The following is a 25461-nucleotide window of genomic DNA, read 5'->3' on the forward strand; positions in this document are numbered from 1 at the left end:
TAATACGATATTTTGAATCAAAAATTATAATGGATAAGTCAGCGCTTTGGTCAACGTATCAGGACCACCGGATGACGTCAACATCGCCGACATCAAACAGTGGTAAGAATAACGGTAACAACTCGAATCCAGTTGTTTATGGGGATAATAATAGTCCCAGCCAGCCTAGACAGTTCAAAAATGCTAACACGAGTGATAATAACCTCGCTTTGGGACATGATAGTGTTACTAAACTTGACAAGAACAGCGTGAAAAATAACCCTGTAAGACTAGATAATGGGCAGTATCAGGATACACAAGCACAAGGGTTCGCTGGAAACAACATGGCACCTACTAGTGCAGGAAATAGACAAAGTTTAGCGCAAATAAACTTTTTGTTCAACCCCGCTAGGCAGGACCTGATAGGCTCGATATTGAATAATTATCTGACATTCAATAATCAGTCTACAGCTCCCAATAGCAGTGGGAATACATTGAGTAATGTTAATCAAAATGATAGTTCACACGCTGATTCAGCCCCGAAATCTCAGCTGGTTGATGTAACTTACCCCAGTTATTACTTGAATCATCAAGATTCATCTATTAATGGGCAGTCTACTATTGGAAATGATGGTATTAGACCTCGAGGAGATAGCTTCTTTCTACCACCGCCTATAAACTCACAAATGCGACTGAATAGCAGTGACTATGAAAACAATCCAAATCAGCGTCAAAGCAATTCATCCAGATCGAATAGCATATTTAGCTCGCTCATTCAAATCCCTGGATCTGGGAATAATTCTGTAAGTGATGCTCCTCCAAATGGTGACAGGACTAATAATGCGAATAATGCAAATAATGCAAATAATGCAAATAGTGTAAACATGAATAATAACAATAACAACAATAACCATGATATTTCTGCGGGCGGAAATAAGTCAAAAGTAAATCAAACGTCAATTACTGCCAATAATGGACAAGGAGGAAGCTTTCTGATTCCATTGGCGGAATTTGAAGAAAGTTTGGGGAATTTCTTAGCTTTACAGCAAGATCCTAAAGGCTCACTTCTGGGTATCAAATCAAAACGTGGTTCTGTAGATTATCCCATAAGTAATTCATTTTGGGATGGTTTAAATAATGGTTTTTCAGGATCAATAAGTGGCATGCCATTTAGTGGTAGTGTAAGTGGTATTCTCGCTGGAATAGCCAATGGCAATATTGATTTCAGTAATATGAATGAAGAACAAAGAAGAGACTCGATTATAAAGCTCATAAATGACCAACAGAATACTCAGACTCAAAGATCACTGGATAATAGCACCACTATTCCTAATACTAAATTAAGAGAAGATATATTTGATACCAAAGCCAGTAAGCCTGATTACGAGAAAGTCTATAATGAAAGGACTCCTAAGTATAATGATAACAATTCAAAAATAAAAGGTGAACATGTTTCTCCTAGTTCCTCCATGTCTTCTATTACTTCCGCAAGGTATAATGATGAACCTCAATCCCCCAAAACTTCTCCTTCGACATATAATGTTAGCTTGAATCAGGCATCATTACCGCAAAATTTCAATCAAATACAAAAGCAAGCGTATCCAACTTTAGATCAACAGAACTACATAGCTCCGCAAGCCCGGCAGCAGTATAACTATGAACAAGCACGAACCAACAATACTGATACTGTTGGTGCTCTACCACCTAATGGGATCAAAAACCAAGGCATATTAAATCAAAATAATTTACCGATCTACCAAGCACAACAGCAACTGCAACAACCACAACCACAACAGCAGCAAATACAACAACAGCAACAACAACAACAACAACAACAACAACAACAACAACAACAACAACAACAACTACAACAGTACTATCGGCAGTTTCAAAATTATCAACCCCAACAAAATCAGCATCAACAGCAATATCAACCAGGACATGTTGTCCCTTCTGCAAATATGAATGATAAACAAAATGCACCAAATGAAAATGATACGAATCTTGTTCCAGCTCAACAATTTGTTAAAGCGGAGGATGGTCGTCCCTTATTAGGAGCAACAAAAATAGATCAGTTAATGTTGGTTATACAAGCTCGTGAAAAAGGTGTAAATAATCCAATTCCTCAAGGACCTGATGGAAGTATATTAGCTTCGCCCGAAGTTAAGCAGGAAAATGGAGTTATTCCTCAACCTATAAATTTAGTTGGTGGTGTTGATAAGCCACCGAAAGATAAATTGGACGGAGACATATTTGAACCTGAAGATGATTCCTCGAGTGCTAAGAAGAAGAAAACGAAGAATAAGCAATGTCCCTATTGCTTTAAATATTTTACTCAATCAACTCACTTAGAGGTGCATGTTAGATCTCATATCGGATATAAGCCGTTTGAATGTTCATATTGTCACAAAAGATTTACTCAGGGTGGTAATTTGAGAACTCATTTGCGGTTACATACGGGCGAAAAGCCTTTTACCTGTGAAGTTTGTAAACGTTCATTCAGTCGTAAGGGTAATTTGGCAGCTCATAAATTAACTCATGAGAATTTAAAGCCCTACGAATGTAAATTGGACAACTGTGACAAGTCTTTTACTCAGTTAGGGAATTTAAAATCTCATCAGAATAGATTCCATTTATCTACCTTAAACGAATTAACACATAAGTTGGCTGAATTGCGTAAAGAGGAGATAGATAGTTTACCTAAGGATGAAAAAGATCTACTTCACTATTTTAAAGACTTATATAAGAATTCGAATAAAGGAATTCTTGGTAGAGGCAAGAGAATAAAACCCATAAATGAGTTGAATGATTCAAAGATAGAGCCAGCCTGGTGATTTATGCTGTCATTAAAGTATTTAATTGTTTATGATTACATTTGTATTACTATTTAGTTTATGAACATTACGAGTTACTAAACACGTAACATTTTGCGCGTACTTCAAAAAATTGTGGGATAACAGGTAACCTAAAACCTGAAGATAGTCGACAGAAAAATCATGAATTTCTTATCGAAGACCTTTAGTACGTTAACGGGCTCTTCTATCCCGTACACTATCAAGGACAAGGTTGTTGACCCTCTTCTCTCTCATCCAGATACAAGACCAATTTGGACAATATATGATGGCTTAAACCCAAAAAATGATAATGCTCCAGTTACCATATTTGAATTTAATCTTAAGGATCCGGTAAATATTCAGAATGACTACATTGCTTTAGCAAGAAATTGCTTTAAAAAAGTGAAATTGATCAAGCACCCTGGAATTATATCAGTGATTGATTTTATTGAAAACGATAATTTCTTATATATTGTTACAGAACAAGTGGTACCTTTAAAAAGCTATTTGGGTAATAACAAAACTCAGATTTCTGAAGATGCTAAATTATTTGGTATTTATTCGATTGGTCAATCATTACTGTTTATTAATATGAAATGTCACTGTTTACATGGAAATATTGACGTGAATAATTCTATCTTTGTCACTTCGGCCGGAGACTGGAAGCTTTTTGGATTTGAATTATTGACAAATTTAAATTCAGATCCAGATCAACCGATATACAGATATTCCAATAGATTGCCAGTATTTAAAAATAATGTACCTGAAGATGTATTAAATCAAGGAGTAGATTCCATAAGACAATTTCCTATAAAGTTTGATTCATTTTTATATGGTGCTTTTATCTACAAAGTATTAACTCTTGAAACATTTGACAATAAAATTCAACAACTGGAACTATTGACACCAAATAGTAAGATCCCAAAGCAATTGAATGTTAATTTTAAAAGGCTAGTTTCGAATAAACCAAATTTAAGAACTACGATAGATAAATTCTTAAACGATAGCAACTCATTCTTTAGCAGCAACAAAATAGTACAGTTTAATACTCAATTAGAGGAAATCAAATTCAAGAACGAAGAAGAAAAGCGTGAATTTTTCAAATATGGGCTTGCTGCTTACTTATCAGATACTGATAGTATACAATTCCCACCAGGTTTACTAGACTATAAGCTTTTACCTGAGCTTGTAGGTCAATTTGATACCTTGTCAAAAATAGCCCCATCGATAAATTCTACTCCAGAAGAACATCAACAAAAGCAAGAAACTATATCGGTAATATTGCATTATTTATTAAAATTTGGATCAACATTACCGCCTGATATATTTAATAAGTCCGTTAAACCAATCATATTTAAAACTTTTGGCTTAGCTGATAGAACAATCAGATTAAATTTATTAACTCACCTTCCGTCGTATTCAGCATATTTAACTGAATCTGATATCCAACTGAAAATATTCTATGACATGATCAGTGGGTTTCAGGATACTAATTTTATGATTCGTGAAACTACCTTAAAATCGATCACAACTATTATTGACAAAATATCTGTAAAACAAGTAAATCAAGATTTATTGAAAGTATTAGCAAAATCACAGATGGATCCTAAACCTTCAATTAGAACAAACACATTAATATTGATTATTAAAATATCTGATAAGATCTATAAAAATTCTAAAAACAATGTGTTGATAACTGCATTATCCAAGTCGTTAAGAGATTCTTTTACACCATGCAAGATGATGGCGTTGTCTGGGTTTGAAAAACTTATAGAAGAATTCTCATTAGATGAAATTTGTGGGAAAATATTAGGACACTTGGCTATTTCATTGATGGACAACAAGTCTTATAAAGTCAGGGTTGAGGCGAAAAGAGTTTTCAACCTATATTTACAATCTGTCGAAAGACATTCTGCCACATTACCCCAAGATGAAGAAGACGAAGATCTGGAGGAAAAAGAGTTTTTTAAGAAATATGCTCCAATGAATAAAGATGTCAAGGAGAAAGTAACTGAAGCTCCTGTATCAAATTCTACGTTTGGATGGAATGTGGTGAATAAATTAATATCTACATCTGCAGTAGACGGTAAATTAAACAATGATTTCAATAGTTCTACACCTGACTTGACAAGAGCCGCTTCGCCATCAACAAATAATATCAATTCAAATAGTAAAGATCTTAACAATAATAATGACAACGCTAATGATTGGAATTATGAAGATGATGGTTGGAACGAAGATACTGATCTTGAGACTGAAAATAATACATTGAAAGAGCCAAAAGAGTTACCTGAGAAGAAGGTTTTATCTACTCCAGCCAAGACTCACAAGAAAGCCAGCACTTTGAAACTAGGCTCAAAACAGCAAAAGAATCCAGGATCAACACTCAAACTAAACCTTGCAGTTGAGGAGGATGATGGCTGGGGTGATTCCGCTGATTGGTAAGTTTTATCTATATGAGATATTGCTAGAACGTTTACCAATTCTGCAGTAACTATGTCCATGCATAAACAGTACGTTTCTCACCACTACCTCATAAGCATCTACATGTAATTTTTAATAATACGGTTAACTATATACAAGATTAATACTTAACAATTTGTGCTAGTCGTCAACCTTTAATCGTAGCCGTACTTCTTAAAATACATTATTAAATTTGATTCATCAAAGATATAATTTCATTCCCATAATACAAAATCTTACATAATAATATCTAACTACTGTACATAAAGTTACCTAGCCCACCATAATACTGTCAAAGCATGTTTCTTATTATTTGCTATACTTATTTCCGAAATCAGAGCCTGCAAAGTTTCTTCAACCTCCTTTTGAATTTACCTTCTGGCTTTAAGGGTATCTTACTCTGCATGTTAGTAACATCAGATAAAGTTTCGGTATTTGAAACAACTGAGGACTGTCTATAATTCCTACTGGCCTTAAGCTTTTTAACGATCGCCTCAGCATATGTTACTGAGCCAGTAAACTCTTCGTGAGTGAAAAAATTCATGATAATAAATTTCTTAGATATTAAAGGTAATGGACTTGGCGGCACATCTGTCAAGATTAAATGAAATGAAGGACATTCTTTGATCTTTAAGTCATTTACCAATGACATATTTCCGTTGTTTGTAAAATCTTCAATCGAGTATTTCTTACCCAAGTGTAATAGCTTGATCTGATTAACGTATTTAACCGGCTCCAGTAAAACTTCCCCCATATTACTAAATGCATATACGATTAAGTGTTGAACTGTGATCAATTCTAGTGACATTCGCTGAATGCCTAACATTTCTTGTAAATCTTGTGAAGAAACAATCATCTGTATGAAATTGCTAATGTTCGATAATTTCAAACTTCTGGTTTGATTATTAGATATGATTTTAAGTTCATAATCGTCGATTTCCAATCCTTCATCAACAATCCTATTTCTTGTACTATAATAATTATTAAATGTGTTCAAATTAAAGTTATCACTTTCCGTCACGGTCGTGTCAGAGTAGCAAGATACGGCATCTCCTTCATGAAAATGTACTTCCCTCATACTATGTTTATTTCATTTAATATTAGCTTATGAGTTTCTTTTACTTCGTTTATTCTATTGATATTTATCTTATAACAAAGGAGATCGAAGTCCTTTTGTTCACACTTGTACCAATTATGTACTCCACATTTAGCCCCCACAAAAAATTTTCCGATTGTTTGCGCGCTCAGATTGGTTTAGGCTAAAAAGACGGCAAAATCGTACTCGCGAACTTGTTAAAATAATATATCAATATGTATACTTATTGGGTAAAGAGAGGTCATCTTTCTAGGAAATAATGCATTAACCTGAACGATACTATTATACAGTCAACTTTTGGGTGAAAATTAAATCTGCCACAAAGCTCATATGACCTCCTATCATTTGCTATAAAATAGTGTCATAAATCGGTATTTGGTATAGACAGTATCATCGCCTTAGATTACAATCATAGGATTTAATGCGATCATTCCGAATTTTTCCGAAGCTGTCGTATTATTGAATATGTACACAAGAATGAACACTAACCTTACAATAATAAGATAATCTAATGAAGCAGTTGCTACTTTTTTACAATTCTATCAAGCTTCTTTCTGTAATTAAATTAAGTGACATATTCATGTTCCTACTGAGACCCATCTGAAGACGAAAGGTATGGACAGACAACTAACGAGCACCCTATTTGTTGCATATTTTAAACTAATCGTTCAAGATGTTCGTCTTTTGTGGTTATTTTATTCAGTTGCAACTAGAATCTATCTAATACACATTTATATTTCATATGTCAGTTCTTACAACCATGCATTTCCTTTGCTTATGGCTGATATGGAATAAGCCATACGTGGTCCAATATTTGGCAGTCTTTGAATATGGCTTGCAGACGATGTACCTCCGTAAATAGTTCCTCGCTAACTCCCCCCAACAAATATATTTCTCCCACGTCTACATATAGCATGTATTATCTGCATCTCATATGCTTTTTTCTCCCTTATGTGTTGCAAGTTTATCCGATCTGGTACGCCCTTTCCGGCTCAGTGCTAACTCCTAATTCACCCCATGTATCCATTTAACAACCTACAAGCCATTCACAACTCCACCGTTTATCTCTACCTGTTCCAATATCCCCCGCTTGATTCAATAACTGATACCAACCCATAAGACCTATTTCTACGATGCCGCATTAACAACTTTATCCACTTTAGGTAACAAGTGTATATAAGCTATACATTCATGTCGACCAAATGCGATATACATGTCTCTAAATCTTTGGTCGTCGCATTAGGTATCATTCATCACCGTACCGTCTTTCCATACAAAATCGTATAAATTTGTACTGATTCTGTTTGTATTTCCGAATTTGGTAATTTATTAAACTCCTCTTCTACATATAGTATGTATTGAGGGGCATGACTGAAATGCACGGTTAAAATAATTTCCTAATCGGGAAGTATTTCACCTGTATGCAAAATATGATTATAAAAGTTTGTGTCACATGTATAAGATCAATTGGTTATGTTTTTAAACATAGTATTTCAATAAGAGCATAACAACATCGTAAAAAAAACAAGTGGACATATTTAAGTAATTCTTCCAATAATTGTTAAGAGTTTCTTTTCTAAGGATTTTTTTATAGTTTGACTAGTAAAGTTTATTTAAACCCCAATTTTTGTATTAATACCCATAACAAAGGACGATTATCTTTGACCTCGATCTATAAAAGGAAATGGCACGATTTACTTTTGGCAAAAACAAGAAAAGGCTTGAAGAGGCTAATACATCGTATGCTGATGATACGATGGATAGTAGCTCCCCTAGTGAACCAGTTCACGACTCACCGGTGAGTTCGCCAGTAGCATCTCCGATACTTAGAAAGCAGCCGAAACTGAGAATTGCACCTGCAATTACTATAAACGGGACTACACCATGGAAACGACACAAATTGATCAATTCACCATTCCCTAGATACAGACACTCTGCTGCTGCTGTTGCCACGGAAAAGAATGAGATCTTCTTAATGGGAGGCTTGAAGGAAGGTTCCGTGTTTGGAGATACTTGGAAAATTACCCCTCAAGGACTGACCTTAGATGATGAAATCACCGGCTACGAAGCCAGTAATATTGATGTTGTTAATCTCAATAATCCTCCCGCTAGAGTGGGCCACTCCTCGGTATTGTGTGGTAATGCCTATATTATCTACGGTGGTGACACAGTTGATACCGATTTCAACGGTTTCCCTGATAATAACTTTTACTTATTTAACATCAATAACAGCAAATATACCATACCAAGCCATGTTTTAAATAAGCCAAATGGAAGATATGGTCACACTATTGGAGTTATTTCCTTGCATAATACCTCTTCCAAGCTATTCTTATTTGGTGGGCAATTGGAAAATGATGTATTCAATGATTTATATTTCTTCGAATTGAATACTTTCAAGAGCCCAAAAGCTAGATGGGAATTGATTGAGCCGTTGAACAATTTTAAACCCCCACCCTTAACTAATCACTCTTTGTCAGTTTACAAGAATAAGATTTATGTTTTCGGTGGGGTCTATAATAATGAAAAGATCTCAAACGATTTGTGGTGTTTTGATGCGTTGATCAGTAAGTGGATCCAAGTCACTACCACAGGTAATGTACCACCACCAGTCAATGAACATGCAAGTTGCATTGTTAATGACAAATTGTTTGTTTATGGTGGTAACGATTTTAGTGGTATAATCTATAATTCTTTGTATGTATTAGACTTACATACTTTAGTCTGGTCCAAATTAATTGAACAGGGTGAAAACAATGGACCCGGTCCAAGATGTGGTCATTCAATGACATATTTGCCAAAGTTTAATAGATTATTAATTATGGGTGGTGATAAAAATGATTATGCTACTTCAAATTCTGATGATTTTGAAACCTATGAATTGTATAATGGTGAAGAATATGGCACCATGATTTATGAATTAGATTTAGATATTGTCGAGCATTTCTTGTCTTCGAGTGCAGCTGCTAAGACGGCTGCTAAGTCTCCTTCCAAAAAGATGGCGGCTTCTGCTGCACCTATTGCTCCTGTGGTTGGTAATGATGACTCAAGGAACAATCTGTTACGTCATGCAAGAAGTTACTCAGCAGGGCCTGATGATTTCAAAACACCTAATGTCTCGCCCGAAAGAGTACCTAGAATTGTTACGGATTCCGAACCTCAGTCCAAGCAAGCTAATTCTCAACCAGAAGATAAGTTTGTGGATGTGGACGTTCCTTCAGGAAATATTTCTGAGAGAGACATTTCAATTGATGATCAAAGAGATTTCGTCCCATCTGATGATGAAATTCCACCCATTTCTCAACGTAGATCTCGTGGTATTTTAGGAAATAATTCAGGTCAAGCAGCTAATGGAACCCGTCCTAAAGTATTAGGAAAAGACTATAACTATATAAGGTCTGATGAGGATTTAACGCGAAGCAACAATGCTACTCCGGTTTTAGAAAGGAACTCGCAAATCCCACCGTCAGCCGTTGCTAGAAATGGAGAAGACGATTCAAAAATCAAAAAGTTGGTGAATGAATTAACAAATGAGTTGAATGATTTGAGGGCTTCCACGAAAACACAGATGCAAAATGCTACTGAAAAAATTAATTCATTAGAACAAGAAAATGCTTCATTGAGAGAAAATGATAAATCTACAAACTTGCAAGGGCAACTTCAAGACAAAGAAGCTCTACTTGGTGAAAAGGATAATTTGATTTATGAACTAAAACGCCAAGTTGACCCGGCTGCACTTGCTATAAATGAAGATGAAAGTTCCGAAAGAGCAATCTCTACAGGAGGAATTTCAGAATTAAGTAAATATAAATTAGAGAGGTTAGAGTTAAATAACAGGCTAATTTATTTGGAAGATGAAAATGCTGGGTTAACGGCTAAATTTGCTGATTTTGAGCCATTCATGAATAATCAAATTGGACAATTATCAAGCTTTCAAAAAATCATTAAAGCACAAGAAGAAAAGATTTCCCGGTTATCAAGCCAAGTTAAGGACCAAGAACCTTTACATAGGGAGATTAATGATTGGAAAAATAAATTCCATAATTTGCAATTAGAATTTGATAATTTCAAAACCATAAATGCAGATGATCAATTTTCTGATAGCGATAACGAGCGCTTCGCTGAAGAACAAGGTGCTGAAGTTAATAGATCTATTGCAAGTAACGCATCTGTCAGTAAAAAATCGAAAAAGGAAATTGCATCCCACTTAGAAAGTTTGATTGCTTTATGGTCTGCAAGAAGTGCATCTGAGCAAAAGGATATGTCTGGCAATGTTAATCCTAACTCTGAAAGCTCTGCTATGGTATCCAAGTTACAGATGCAATTAGATGACTTATTGAAAATTAGTAAGCAACAAGAAATGGGTTCATCGAATGAAATTCAAAGCTTGAAGAATGAATTAAATATTAAATTACAAAACTTGAAAACATTTGAAGAAAACTACAGAGATGCTTTACAATCTGTTAATAACACTAGTAAGGCTCTTAATTTAACTCAAGATGAATTGAATAATCAAAGAATTATGATGGAGAAATTGATTAAGGAAAATAATGAACTAAAATTATTCAGAAGAGCATCAAGAAGAGTTAGTGCAAGAACTCCTATTATTAATGAAGAACAATTTGGTGATAGTAATGTTGCGTCACCAACGATATCTGAAACAAGCCCACACGATGATGATGCTGCTATTTCAAATGCTCATTATAATATGAAGGTCAAAGACTTAGAAGCTGATTTATACATTTTGAAGCAAGAAAGGGATCAATTAAAGGACAACGTTACTTCCTTGCAAAAAGAATTGTATCTTTCTCAAAATACTCAATAAGTGTAATTATTTATTTATTTATTTATTGTGGGCTTCCTAAACTTTTTTTTTCAATATTTGATTTAGTTCTTTTCATAAGCAAATGTCTTATTATCTATTTTCTTAATATTGAGAATCATGCATATTCTCGTACTACCCCAAACCTATATTAATGTTATTCTTCTTGAAATAAGAATTAAATAATGTGTTTATGTTTATATTTACATACTTTTCGAGCTAAATAAATACATGCTCATTACAAAAAAATATATATAAACCGCGATGTCTATTTCCAGTTTCATATCATAATCGGTATAAATATGGAGTCTATATCATCTATTGATAATAAATTAAGATGAATTATCTTGCTGCGGCCCACGTGCACTCGAATTAGCATTTCTACCTGGATGCATATTAGTACCGGTACTGACATGATCATTTTCAAGCAATATATCGTGATTAGCAGTTTCATAATTGGGAACCCAATCAGTTGATTCGCTATCTATTTCGGCATGTGAGTTCAGAAGATTATTACTATGGTATAAATTATCCTCCTCCTCTTCCTCCTCTTCCTCTAAACTTTCGTGATTTGTGGGAGTAGTTGTGGATGTGGAATTTTGGTAAGTGAAAAATCCGAATGACTGTGAATGCCTCGATGATGCACTATCGTTTGATTCGTTATTTAATTGATTTACCTCTTCCCCCAGTTCCTCTATATTTTCTAATATTTCATTATTTTTATCAATTGGACTGATTGTTTCTGTTTCTTCTGCATCATCTAAAGGTGGTGCGGACGGTAGTAAGCTCGCCTCGTGTGCTCGTATTTGTTCTTTCTCGGATAAATGTTGATGTGTCGGCATTTGAACAGGTGCCAAACTTGAATTTGCATGATAATTATTTGAAACTTCTTCATAGCCAGGAATAGGTGTATCAGCAATATTTAATGGTGAATCTTGCTGGTTCTCAAAATAAGGAGGTGTAGAAAAATTATTAGCAGGTATCGCTTCTGAGAGTGGATTAAGGCTCATTGGTTGTTGATGACCTTGCTGGGAAGGTGGTGTTGACCCAGTTTGATTGAATAATAATGGGGAATCATTGGATCCAGAAACAGATGATGACTTTCTTGAAGTCGGAGAAATAGAGTTGAGATTATCATGTAATAGTTCATTAGATCGTTCGTTAGAAGTGTAGGCCAGACGTTCATTCAGACGATTAGTTCCAATGATTACCTCAGTTGTTAAAAGTAGAAATTTCTTCATTCTTTTATACTTATCGGTATTAATAAATCCCGATCGTTCATTTTGATTCATAGATGCATTTGAATTGAAATTAAACTTATATTTCAAATCATTTGAAGGATTTTCCAATAATGAATGGTTTGCTTCATCTGTCGATATACTGGGTTTGTGGTGATTACTGCTATCTAGTATTAGGGATTTCCCAGATAAATTGATCAATACTTCAATGAAATATTGAAATGATACTAGTGGACACCCAGATATCGTAGGGAATGCATCTGCTGGAACTCTTAAATTCGTGTTAATTTCAGATTGAAATGTGTTTGGATCAACATATAATGGAAGTACCAGTTGTTGTAAATCCTTTCTGAATGACTCAACCATGTTTTCATGGCCATTGCTGAGTCTACATACCCTAACTAACGTGACGATAATACCATTTAAATCTTGAATTTTTCTTGAATGATTAATATTAAGTTTTGTCGGAATCAATTCACCTCTAAGAAAACCTCTTTCAGGTATCTCGAGCGCAACTTTAATAACCTGCGGTCTAGCATTATCTAGCCCATTCAATGGTGAATTGGAATTAGACTGAGATGCACTATTACCTGGTGTATTACCATTCGAATGAAATTCACCGTTTGTTGTAGTATCTGAATTATTTGAGGATAATGTGTTGAATGTATTTACTGTATTCAATGTTGATGTCGAGGATTGGGTTCGGGATAACTTTTTACTTAGACGGGGATCTTTGATAATGAGTCTTTTTGGTTTGGATCTAGGCAATTTTGAAACATCTATCGGGTTTATCAAAGTAATGATCTTTTCCGATGTGTAGACCGAATTATGAAAGTTCAAGTTTTTAGTCTTCAGAATAAAATTGTTCTTCGTTGTATTATTATTATTATTATTAGAGTCCGATAACGGCGAGGCTGCCGGACTATCATTAGCGAATGATGATGCATTCCCCACGGCTGCCTTCAACGAATATTTAATTGAGCCCTTCCCGAAATCAATACTAGTGAACACTCGTTTGTTAGGCAACTTAACAATAAATGGAAACCTATGTTCACCTTTAAACAATCCATTACTGAACTCTTCTCCGTTTTCGTTATTATTGCCACTATTTTCGTCTCCATAAATTTTTATTGTATGATGAAATAATAGCTCTTTAACTGGTCGTAATTTAGAGTGTGATGATGCATTTATCTTCACACTCCCTATCAACGACAACGTTATTACTATGTTTGCAAGATCTTTTTTAGATATAAATATTATTTGTCCTGATATTTCGTCTCCGGGAAGCCAGGATCTATGGGGATCTGCGAGCAGGATATAAAACTCGTCCACGGAATTGAAATCTATTCTATACTTGAAGTTTGTATCTCCCGATAGCAATGACCCACTCTGTAGGAACCTAGGAGGTCCGTTTGGGATTATTTTTGATACAGCTCTTCTCATCTTTCACCTTTATACAGCATGGATTTGCTGTTCAATTTATTACAAATTCTTTTATTTTAATAGATACAACACTGGAAATAAATAGTAAACCCCGGAGTTATTGTGCTTATTTATCTTAAAAGGATTAAACGTTCTTAAAGACTGTATATCAATTATTCGATTGATTTTATTTCTCCAGCTTCTATTAGCGTATGCTGTTATTGTCCGGCGATATTCCGCTCAAAGGGAGTATGTTCTTTGACATATTAATGACAGACGCTATATACAGGACATTGTATATTATACCAGTGAAGATCCTATATTTGGTCAACAATAGACCATATGGAGACAAATATACCTCATATTAAGATGAGTATGTACAGCGTATTAGAGTCCCTGGGTGGGGAATTCTACTTTTACTACCTAAACATTTGCAAAATCGAGTTTATTTCGTAAATAAACTCCGGCTACACTCTAAGCGAAACTAGTATGAAAACTAGTGTACCAACTGACTAGTTTCCAAAGACTGCTGGAAAAAAATTCAAAAGCGTAGTGTAGTTAGTTTCAAAACTTACAGTTGCAGACTTATAGTTAAAAATTATTTTATGTACTAAATGATACTATTAAGCTATATGTTATAATATGCAAAAAACAAAAAAAGACAAAAAGATATATCAAACGAAGAAAAAGTATAGTGTAGTGTACAGTAAATTAAAGCTTATTTTTCATGTTGTAGCGATTAATCGAAGGTTTTCTTAGTACCCTTGAATTCAGCAGAGTTTGGAGCAGATCTTGGAGGAGCAGATCTTTCACGGCCACCGAAACCACCTCTACCACCGAAATCACCACGGCCACCGAAACCGCCTCTACCACCACGGTTACCACCGAAATCACCACGACCGCCACGGTTACCACCGAAGCCACCTCTTGGGGCATTGCTGTTGTCTCTTGGAGTGGAGAAATCTAATCTACAAGCACGACCATCAAGATATTCACCGTTCAAAGCTTCTAAAGCAGCCTTGGCTTCATCGACAGATGAAAATTGAACGTAACCGAAACCCTTTGGTTGTTGAGTGTCTGGGTGGGTTGGGATTCTGCACGAAACAACAGTACCGTATTCACCGAAAGTGTTGAATAAACTGTCTCTTTCAGCATTGAAAGATAAGTTACCAACGAATAAAGTGTCTGATGGAGCAGATGGAACGTCACCGAATTGCTTAGCTCTATCGGTATTTGGGTTAGAAGCGTGAGGCTTACCAGTAGACATATCTAAGTTAATTGGTCTACCGTCAAGCTCTTTACCTTGGTATTCTTGTAATGCTTTTTCTGCAGCAGACTTAGAGTCGAAGTCAACGTAACCGTAACCTCTAGATTTTCCAGTAGATCTTTCCATGATGACTCTAGCACTAATAACACCACCAACTGGTTCGAATTCCCTTCTTAACCATTCGTCGTCAATGCTCCATGATAATCTACCAACGAATAAAGTAGCTGGTTCTTCATTGGTCTTTGGTTTCTTTGAGACTGGTTCTTCAGTGGATTCTTCAACTTCTTCAGAAGATTCTTCGACCTTACGCTTCTTGGAATCCTTTTCTTCTTCTTCGGAGTCGCTGTCTGAGTCGGAATCAGAATCGGAAGATGAGGATGAGGATGAAGATGAATCTGAATCAGATTCGGATGATGATGATGAAGATGAAGAAGATGCTTCTTTCTTAACTTCTTTCTTGGCTACCTTTTTGGTATCCTTCTTAGCTTCCTTCTTTGGTGCTTCTTCTTCATCTGAAGAATCAGAGTCGGAAGATGAAGAATCAGAATCAGAATCAGAGGAGTCGTCCTTCTTTTCTTTCTTTACTTCAGCTTCGGATTCAGAATCAGAGCTGGAGTCAGAATCGGAAGATACCTTCTTTTCTTCTTCCTTTTCTTCATCAGAGGAATCAGAATCAGATTCGGATGAAGAACTTGATTCGGATTCTGATGAGCTAGAAGAGCTGGATTCAGAGGAAGATTCTTGCTTCTTAACTTGCTTCTTAGACTTAACTTGCTTCTTATCAGCCTTAGCAGATTTAGTTGATGATTTAGCCATTATTGATTAATTTATATTTCTAATTGTAATAATCTTCGCCGATAATTGAAGAAAAGATACTAACTTTATACCTTATAAATTAAATGCTTTAAGGGCATCTCTGAAAATTTTGAAAAAAAAAAAAAAAAAAAAATTCAAGGAAAATGGTCATGTGACTTTCGAGATGCCCAAATGCTTGCAACTAGTTTTCTGGGGTTATGTGACTATATAACTATATTGATATCTATTTTAACATCTCAAAGGCCATTTTGTGTAGGATAACTAAATACAAAGCTCTGTTTATAGTGTGAAGGCAATGCAACGCTGTTTAGTTGAATTTCTGGGTGTACATTCATTTTCTTTTATTACGAATATTCATAAATCTCACAATTTTGGAAATAACAAGTTATTAGCATCAAACCTTACTTCTACTACCTAATACCTATATTCTCTTTACTATATCGAAGACGATATACTTTTATGGAGAACACCTTTTAATGAATATCGTTGGAATGTAGTGTAAAATGCTATTCATTATCTGACAAGAAGTAGAGTATCCGCATGTTTATAATGATTTGCGATGTTACCCTAATTTCAGCAACTAGGAACACTCGCATGCAAAGAAGATTATCTTGATGCATTGGATCGAGCATCCCTTCCATCAAGTCTATTGCATGTTAACATATTTTGCTCTTATTGTATATTTTGCAGCAAGTCAGATAATGCACCACAATTGAAGTTGAGAAATTATAATTGTCAAGCTAAATATATCAATATACACATGTGACGTTCTTAAAACGCAACGAGCAAACTGAAAGTATGGCTGATACCAGACCTTGAATATCGAAGCTCCGCTTCAACATATGCTACTTACGGAAGGAATAGGTTAGTATTTGTAGGGATGTGTACGTGACAAAAATAACGCTCCGTTACCGGGCGGAGAATCGCCTATTCATTATTTTTCAGTCATAATAGTGGTTCCATTACGTTTTATTATTTCTATCGATTGTTACTTGTTGATTTAGTCATCTCATTTATAGGAAGAATAAATTTGAAAAGAAGAAAGCAGAAATACTGGAAACAGACTATGTTTAAACAAACTGCTACACTCTTTCAGAAAGCAGCATCTGCTGCAAAGCCATATGCGAATATGCTAAAAGATCCAAGCCAAAAGTATAAAGCTTTTAAAGGTGTCGCTTTACCTAACAGAACTTGGCCTAATAAGACGATCACTAAGGCTCCAAGATGGTTATCCACTGACCTTAGAGATGGTAACCAAGCATTACCAGATCCTATGTCAATTCCAGAAAAGAAAGAATATTTCCATAAATTGCTTGAGATCGGGTTCAAAGAAATAGAAGTTTCATTTCCATCTGCTTCTCAAACTGATTTTGATTTTACAAGATATGCAGTAGAGAATGCTCCTGACGATGTCTCTATTCAAGTTTTGACCCAGTCTAGAGAACCATTGGTTAGAAGAACAGTCGAATCAGTCAAAGGTGCTAAAAAGGCTACAATCCACATTTATTTAGCCACCTCTGATGTTTTCCGTGATATTGTATTTGATATGTCAAAAGAAGACGCTGTAAAGAAGGCGATTGAAACCACCAAGTTAGTGAGATCATTAACCAAAGATGATCCAACTGCACAAGAAACTGAATGGGCTTTGGAATTCTCTCCAGAATGTTTTTCTGATACTCCAACTGAATTTGCGGTAGAAATCTGTGAAGCTGTCAAGAATGCATGGGAACCAACTGCCGAAAACCCAATCATCTTTAACTTACCCGCAACTGTTGAAGTCGCTTCTCCAAACATTTATGCTGATCAAATTGAATATTTCTGTAAAAATATTACTGAACGTGAAAAAATCTGTGTTTCTGTTCATCCTCATAATGACAGAGGGTGTGGTGTTGCAGCAGCAGAATTAGGTTTAATGGCCGGTGCAGACAGAGTTGAAGGTTGTTTATTTGGTAGTGGTGAACGTACTGGTAATGTCGATTTAGTTACTGTTGCATTGAATATGTACACTCAAGGTGTTGCTCCAAACTTAGATTTCTCCGATCTTGAATCCGTTATTGAAGTCACTGAAAGATGTAACAAGATCCAAGTTCACCCAAGAGCTCCATACGGCGGTTCCTTGGTTGTGTGTGCCTTCTCTGGATCGCACCAGGATGCCATTAAGAAGGGATTTGCAAAGGTTGATGAAAGAGTCGCTAGGGGTGACACCAAATGGGCTATTCCATACTTACCGTTAGATCCAAAGGACATTGGTAGAACCTACGAAGCTGTCATTAGAGTCAACTCTCAATCTGGTAAGGGTGGTGCAGCATGGGTCATATTAAGATCATTAGGACTTGATCTTCCAAGACAACTCCAAGTAGCATTTTCAAGTGTCGTGCAAGAGAGAGCTGATAGACTCGGAAGAGAATTAATGACTGAAGAAATCAACGACTTATTCAAAGAACAATACATGTCGCATGAGAAGTCTCCAATCACGCTCGATGGCTTCGACATTCCAAAGCCAGCCTCGTCTTCTTCCAAGAACAACCGTGAAATCAACGTTTCCATACATGTCAACGACCAGCCTGTAAACATTACCGGTCAAGGTAACGGACCAATTTCCGCTTTTATTGACGCCATCTCCAACAAGTTCGGCACCTTATTCGAGGTTGTCAACTACTCAGAACATTTACTCGGCTCTGGAAGTCAAGGTAAGGCTGCAACCTACATTGAATTGAGTTATCTCAACAAGAACGGCGACAGAGTCTCCCAATGGGGTTGTGGTATCCATTCCGACGTATCTGAAGCTTCCATCCAGGCCATTCTCTCTGTGGTTAACTCTTTAATAGAATCGAAGGAAATTCCTGTCCTGTATAACTGCTAGGTGCACCATTTCTAGCTTCTGAAGTTTCCGTCCCGGATTGCTCGTATATACTTTAATACATTCGATCCAAATTGCAACAATGATTTATGCGTAACGTTTTGCACCTCTGATATACTTTCTACAAATACCAGTATTATCCACCTCTCTATGATAGATTTCTACAATCACCCCCTCCGCCCCAACTTTTCCAACAACTTTCCAAATAACTCTCCAATGATGTTAGGAAACGAATGCGTACCTACAACCACTTGATGTATATGCGTTAGTTATAAGAGTATTTTATCTCATGCTTGTTTATGCATTTATTCGTTTCAAAACTAACTTCCATGCATCTTTATGTTTACTATAAATATGAGTTATTAGACGGACAACGCTGACCTCGAAAGGCTGGGAGTTCAGTATCATAGTAATATATTATTTTAGACCTTTTCATTCAATCATCTTTCGAACAGTTGGTATTGTTGAAATAGTCTGTTAGAGCTCTGTTAGCATCTTCAGGGTGCATTAATTTGAGGAAAATGCAAGCGCATTGCGAAAGAGACTGTTCAAAATATTCTCAGGAATTGACAGATTCAGACCCGCTTATCAAATATTCTACTACATATATACAATTTTAATATCTACGTAATACAATATTACAACGCATTAATTAGCATGAATTATTTAATTTACATTCTTTACTTTACGATTTTAACTTCTGCAAACAATATTATGACATCATTTGAGATGTTTAATGACACATCTGATAACATGCAACATCAAAATTTCGTACTGAACAATGAACAGGCAAATGTTACTCAATACAATATGGCTACAGCAAACTACTCAAATGGTGGTAGTTTGACAATGCTTGTTGAGTGTGATGATAACGATGTTGACAAGGTTGGTAAATACAATGAAGTGCTAGATAGCACTAAAACATACTTACAACAAAGTTCAAATGGTTCTCCAAAAGAACTAACTTCTGATAGTGTGTTAATAATAGACGAAAAGTCAACTACAGTAGATCACATAAAAGTTGTTATTAAATATGGAGCAACTCTTGTTGGAGGAGCAATAACTGACCTAGCTTCAGGCATTCTAGCAGCTATAGTAAGCTCAGAATATGGTAAATGGCGTGGAGGTGATGATAGTGGTAGGAAGTGTGTAGGTCGAGGCGGTATTTTACCTTTTGGAAAACTCTGGGGCTCGGCGGCCGGCTATTATTATGCGGAAACGTGTGCTTCGTCAGGGCAGAAATGTAGTACTGAAGCTAGTCAACAAGCTCTTGAAGATGCAGCTAATTGGGCTGATAATGAGTTAGATAATGACCCTAATGCCGACAGTTGGAAAGTTGGGTTCTCAAATCAAGGAGCTTGGAAATTCTGTGTTAGGGTAGTACCGAAAGCAGCATGTAATTCATACAATGACTGTTACGATAAGGCACATAATATGGGGTGTCCAGCAGACTTCTGCAGTGGTGATGCATTTAAGAATCATGACCATGGTGAACTCTAGACAATTTAACATATTATTGGTTTAGTAAAGATAGTTTATCTACATATGTAAATTTATTATCTCATGGTAAGACATAATATAACCTCATAATGTTGATATATCTATAAAAACATATATCAATACTAAATTAAAAGTTAGATTAAAGAGCATTATTTATTAATGTTAAGTTATATTAAAATACTTAATTAGGTGACATTGACTGAAGGGTGACACTGTAACTAGCTGAACTGAATTAAGATTATCATGATAATATTGCTTATTCAACTTATCTAGTCTTCCAATTGGCTCTTAATGTACTCAACATCTTCATCGCTTAAGTTATCTATAGTGTTGTTATTATGTGTCAAATATAACATACTATTATCGGTGGGCCTAGCTTCCAGCTAAAATCCGATTAACAATGGCATGTAGCTACTTACTACCGATGCAATCTTCGCTTGATACGCTAAGCAGCCATGCTTGTTCCTTATACGTATACATTAATTTCTTCTTCTCCTTCTTTAGCGTATATAATGCTATCCCAATTGTTTGAATTGATGTTATTGCATCTCCATCCAAATAATAATGTCCGTTATGTTATCTCGCATTGCATCCAACGCACTGATTATTTCAATTAAGCTTTATTTTCAATAAATAAAGTTACCTGCATCCAGTATAACGCACCCCATCTATAGGGCTATTGCCCATCATCCACATGTATGTGACTGCTTTATGAAAATTTTCTTCCAGAAAATCACACGTGATATTTTCGAATTTTTTTTCAGTCCATCCCGTTCACGCTCTTTGGACATACCTAGTATAGTGAAAAAAAAACCAAAGTAAAATATTTTAAGAAGAATTGTTAAATCGTAAAGCAAGTGTACAACTTAAACTTCATTAAAGATGTCTACTTTTGAACCAGTTGTTGTTATTGATGGTAAGGGCCATTTATTAGGTCGTTTAGCTTCTATCGTTGCTAAGCAATTATTGAATGGACAAAAGATTACCGTCGTTAGATGTGAAGCCATGAACATCTCTGGTGAATTTTTCAGAAATAAGTTGAAGTACCACGATTACTTAAGAAAGGCTACCAGATATAACAAGACCAAGGGACCATTCCACTTCAGAGCCCCATCCAGAATTTTCTACAAGGCTATCAGAGGTATGATGCCTCACAAGACTGCTAGAGGTAAGGCTGCCTTAGAAAGACTTAAGGTTTTCGAAGGTGTTCCACCACCATATGACAAGAAGAAGAGAGTTGTTGTTCCACAAGCTTTAAGAATCTTGAGATTGAAGCCAGGTAGAAAATACACCACCGTTGGTAGATTATCATCTGCTGTTGGTTGGAAATACGAATCTGTTGTTGATAAGTTAGAAGAAAAGAGAAAGTTACAAAACGCTGAATACTACGCTAAGAAGAAGGCTTTAGCCAAGAAGGTCAACGCTGCCAAGGCTGCCACTGCCGAATCTGATGCTGCTAAGCAATTAGCTTCATTCGGATATTAGAGATTAAGTACAGTTACTTGTTACATTAAATAACGTTTGGGCAAATATTTCTAATATATCATAATTATTTAGTCGAGTGATGGTTATGTTTTATATATTATTATTCTGTAAGTAATACAAAATTGAATAGTAAATGAGTCTGGTTGTAGGATACGAATTTAGCTTAGGACGTAGTACTGGAATTGGTGTGAAGTCTACAAATGACCTATATAAAGTATATTTTTGTTTGGAGAAGCGAACTAGTTCTTTTAAACCATCACATTGCATAGTAGGAGCCCATAAATCAAATTGGAATCATTTGCCCCTTTGGCCCTACTCAGCTGTTTTTATTTGGTTATTGAAGATAAACATATAGTTCAATCTGTCAACCCGATCCGACCCTTTGGTATAAATCTCTAGTGTGTGAAATCAACAACTCAATAAACCTTACAGCTTTAACGCCTACATGACTTCGTCTGATGCCAGATTAGTCTACATACATAACCCAGATATAAAGAAATGCATTGAATATAGTATCAATTTAATTGATCAAGATACCGACTTGCAGTCATATAACATAGTGTATGTCAATTGCACTATACCGAACGACCTATTCAATACTATAAATGCTTTGCCGATACAGTTCAAAAATAATACCAATGTTATGAAATCGTTTCATTATCACAAGGCTAATGGCTTACAGGATTTGCAACATTTAATATCTAGTCAAAAGAGTGATTTTATAATAATAATCGAATCAATAGATCAGCTCGTCAAGTTAACGAACTTAAATTACATTGAGGTGAATTCGTTATTAAGTAGAATATTGCTACTGTTGAAGAGGAACAAGTTGTCCTTATTATTGGACAGGTATTGTAATAGTTATATAGAATATTTTGTTAATGATGTATATGAAGGTTAAGTTTACGAATGATACGAGCATAATTAAAGGACCCACAGTTATTTATTCTCAGCAAGACTGGAAGTCTGAGCTATTGATAAGACGGTAAGTAGATTACTTGATAGCTTCAAGATTCTTAGCTGTCGTATTCTATCCTTACAATAATATATAGTGACTAACTTCATAACAAACTTTCCATTCTTCTTATTTGATATTCATGGGCCTATTTAACCCGAATAGATCACAACTACATATATTCAAGGTTTAAATTCTCTTATTTGGGTCTTTAATTGCTTTGGTTATTCCAAATTACATAGGCTTGGAATGCAAAATAGATCATCAAAAATGTAACACAAAATTATGGAGGGATATCAACAGTAGTAAAACCAACATAGTTAACAATCTTAAACTCATTAATCACAATGAATTCGTTTGATTATAACCCAACAGATCATTTGAATAAGATATTAAAGTCATCTGGATCTATTGAAGAGATACCTGAGCTCTTAGCTTATATAAACGCCTACAAGCTTCAATTAAATAAACAAATACAACATGATGTAACTCAGTACAACTCACCCATAGCATTAAATGAAGATACAAAAAAATTAATAGAAAACATAAAGACAATTAAAGCCAAATCAGCGGACACACAAGGTTCCATTGTTTCACTGACTTCGTCGATACAAGAATTGGACAATTGTAAAAAGAATTTAGTTCTACTGATGACTATTTTGAAAAGGTTGCAGATGTTAATAGATGCCAACAAGACATTGAATTCTATAATTTCCAGTAAACATTATAAAGATATTTTACAATTGTTAAGTGTTGTTAAAGAATTATTAACTTATTTCAAGCCGTATAGATCAATCGATGAGATTAACCAGTTGAACTTGAATATTTTGAAGACTCAAAACAAATTGGTTGATGATATTTTTATCGATTTTGAAGACACGATAGTAAATAAATTGGATAATGATCAATTATTTTATGGTTGTGAGATCTTAGAATTGATTGATTTCAAATACAAAGATAAATTACTCAACTGGTTCTATAACTTACAACTTAAAGACATTAAATCAATCTTCAATAATTTAGACGAGGCTGGATCTTTGGAAAATCTTAACAGAAGATATATGTACTTTAATAATACTTTGGCAAGCATTCATCTGAATTACATGGATATGTTTCCGAAAGATTGGTGTATTGATCTAGAATTGAGCAAAATATTTTGCACTATAACAAAACAAGACTTAACTTCACAATTGAATAATTCAATCCCTTCAAGTGGCCTTCTTGATGCTTTAACGAAAACTTTGGATTTTGAGAAGAACTTAAATAACATTTTTAAAACGCAAGAGTTTAATCAAATTATCCTGAAGGTATTCGAACCATATTTATCAATCTGGGTCAATGAACAAGACAAGTTATTGCATGCTAAGTTTTTAGAGTTTTACTCAGTCAGTCAAATACCTACTGAGTATTCCAGCGCACAAAGTCATGAAGATTTCCTAAATGTTTTAAGAATAAATAACGTTCCAAACGTATCTAACTCATCTATTGAATTGTTCAAAACTTTTCAAAAAATCTTGTCGTTAATCATCAAATTAAGTTCTGGTTCAATTTTGATTGACTTGGCGAAATTATTCGTGAAATATTTGCATGAATTTAATAGCAAAATCCTTCTACCAATGATACCGAATAATAGTGAAAATCTAAATGGCATTGAACCTATCAAATACCTCACTATGATTTTAAATACGGGGGATTATATTTTGAATAATATCAATGATCTTCAAGATAGATTCACTAATCTAATCGATGAACCTTTAAAGCAGACAATTTCTTTCGAGACAATTAAAGATGTTTTTATTGAGTTGATTAATAAATCAATTCAAACATTATTGCTCAAGATATCTAATGATTTACAGTTTTCATGGAGACAGTTCACTAATAATAACTGGAATAATATGGAGCAAACAGTGGAAATTTCGAACTACATGATTGACTATAAGCAAAGTTTATTAGACAATTGTACGTTGATTTTACCGTTAATTATAAGGGAGGGATATATAAGAAACTTCTGTGATAAATTAACGGAATTGATTACAATCTCATATTTGAATAGTTTGAAGTTAGTTACTCCATTAAGTATTATTAATGTTGAACAGATCATGTCTGACATACAGAATTTAAAGAAGCTTATCCTTGATTTACCTCTATATTCAAATCCAGCTTTTGATGCTTCCAACAAGGAAGAGCATTCCAGCATTAATTTGAAGACATATACGAAACATGTTGAAAATCAATTTAATAAGCTTGATACTGTTTTGAAATTGCTTTTAACTCCAACACTTCCTATCGACAATTTGATTATGAACTATTTTCAAATTATTGGTGACAAATCAACGGCAAATTTTGTCAAATTTTTAAAATTAAAGAGTATAGATCCTGCCCAGAGATTTAAGTATGTTGAAATATTCAACCTACAAATATCATACCAAAATACCTTAATTGAGGAGTCCCCTATATTAGCAGCCATACAGGATGATACACCTATTGTAAATAGCAGCAATTCGACCCCTACGCCAACGTTAAAATCTCCTGATCCTGAAGCTAAATCCCCCAAATTATTGAATGCAAACTTTCAAAATAACTTGAAAATCAATAACTTCGAAAAAAACTTACGAGATTTTGCGTTAACAGGGGAAACTCATGTTAATAAGTTTAAGAATTTTGGGAAGTTCTTTAGGAAAGATAACAGTAATAGTAATGAATAATTCCTGGTTTTGTAAACCG

At 34.9% G+C, this 25461-nt stretch overlaps 11 protein-coding genes across 11 annotated transcripts; 8 read left to right on the forward strand and 3 right to left on the reverse strand. All coding sequences in view use genetic code 12, as the record gives it.

The window, feature by feature from the left end:
* Positions 1-29: 29 nt before the first annotated feature.
* On the forward strand, positions 30-2813 carry DEHA2A13024g (DEHA2A13024p; the record flags this gene model as incomplete). Its single annotated transcript, XM_002769988.1, has 1 exon — positions 30-2813. One exon carries the CDS (start codon positions 30-32, stop codon positions 2811-2813), a length of 2784 nt encoding a protein of 927 aa, XP_002770034.1.
* Positions 2814-2975: 162 nt separating this feature from the next.
* DEHA2A13046g (DEHA2A13046p) lies at positions 2976-5258 on the forward strand (the record flags this gene model as incomplete). Its single annotated transcript, XM_456896.1, has 1 exon — positions 2976-5258. One exon carries the CDS (start codon positions 2976-2978, stop codon positions 5256-5258), a length of 2283 nt encoding a protein of 760 aa, XP_456896.2.
* Positions 5259-5610: 352 nt separating this feature from the next.
* DEHA2A13068g (DEHA2A13068p) lies at positions 5611-6354 on the reverse strand (the record flags this gene model as incomplete). Its single annotated transcript, XM_456897.1, has 1 exon — positions 5611-6354. The coding sequence occupies one exon, from the start codon at positions 6352-6354 to the stop codon at positions 5611-5613; it is 744 nt and encodes a 247-aa protein (XP_456897.2).
* Positions 6355-8056: 1702 nt separating this feature from the next.
* Positions 8057-11197, forward strand: DEHA2A13090g (DEHA2A13090p; the record flags this gene model as incomplete). Its single annotated transcript, XM_456898.1, has 1 exon — positions 8057-11197. One exon carries the CDS (start codon positions 8057-8059, stop codon positions 11195-11197), a length of 3141 nt encoding a protein of 1046 aa, XP_456898.2.
* A 329-nt stretch (positions 11198-11526) lies between these two features.
* Positions 11527-13875, reverse strand: DEHA2A13112g (DEHA2A13112p; the record flags this gene model as incomplete). The annotated part of the gene is made up of 1 exon (XM_456899.1): positions 11527-13875. One exon carries the CDS (start codon positions 13873-13875, stop codon positions 11527-11529), a length of 2349 nt encoding a protein of 782 aa, XP_456899.2.
* Positions 13876-14593: 718 nt separating this feature from the next.
* Positions 14594-15937, reverse strand: DEHA2A13134g (DEHA2A13134p; the record flags this gene model as incomplete). Its single annotated transcript, XM_456900.1, has 1 exon — positions 14594-15937. The coding sequence occupies one exon, from the start codon at positions 15935-15937 to the stop codon at positions 14594-14596; it is 1344 nt and encodes a 447-aa protein (XP_456900.1).
* A 1066-nt stretch (positions 15938-17003) lies between these two features.
* Positions 17004-18800, forward strand: DEHA2A13156g (DEHA2A13156p; the record flags this gene model as incomplete). Its single annotated transcript, XM_456901.1, has 1 exon — positions 17004-18800. One exon carries the CDS (start codon positions 17004-17006, stop codon positions 18798-18800), a length of 1797 nt encoding a protein of 598 aa, XP_456901.2.
* A 654-nt stretch (positions 18801-19454) lies between these two features.
* DEHA2A13178g (DEHA2A13178p) lies at positions 19455-20297 on the forward strand (the record flags this gene model as incomplete). Its single annotated transcript, XM_456902.2, has 1 exon — positions 19455-20297. The coding sequence occupies one exon, from the start codon at positions 19455-19457 to the stop codon at positions 20295-20297; it is 843 nt and encodes a 280-aa protein (XP_456902.2).
* An 882-nt stretch (positions 20298-21179) lies between these two features.
* On the forward strand, positions 21180-21782 carry DEHA2A13200g (60S ribosomal protein L16; the record flags this gene model as incomplete). Its single annotated transcript, XM_456903.1, has 1 exon — positions 21180-21782. The coding sequence occupies one exon, from the start codon at positions 21180-21182 to the stop codon at positions 21780-21782; it is 603 nt and encodes a 200-aa protein (XP_456903.1).
* A 445-nt stretch (positions 21783-22227) lies between these two features.
* DEHA2A13222g (DEHA2A13222p) lies at positions 22228-22683 on the forward strand (the record flags this gene model as incomplete). Its single annotated transcript, XM_456904.1, has 1 exon — positions 22228-22683. One exon carries the CDS (start codon positions 22228-22230, stop codon positions 22681-22683), a length of 456 nt encoding a protein of 151 aa, XP_456904.2.
* Positions 22684-23084: 401 nt separating this feature from the next.
* On the forward strand, positions 23085-25442 carry DEHA2A13244g (DEHA2A13244p; the record flags this gene model as incomplete). The annotated part of the gene is made up of 1 exon (XM_456905.1): positions 23085-25442. One exon carries the CDS (start codon positions 23085-23087, stop codon positions 25440-25442), a length of 2358 nt encoding a protein of 785 aa, XP_456905.2.
* Positions 25443-25461: the final 19 nt, after the last annotated feature.

The sequence above is a fragment of the Debaryomyces hansenii genome (genome assembly GCF_000006445.2).
Source record: "Debaryomyces hansenii CBS767 chromosome A complete sequence".
Lineage (NCBI taxonomy): Eukaryota > Fungi > Ascomycota > Pichiomycetes > Serinales > Debaryomycetaceae > Debaryomyces > Debaryomyces hansenii.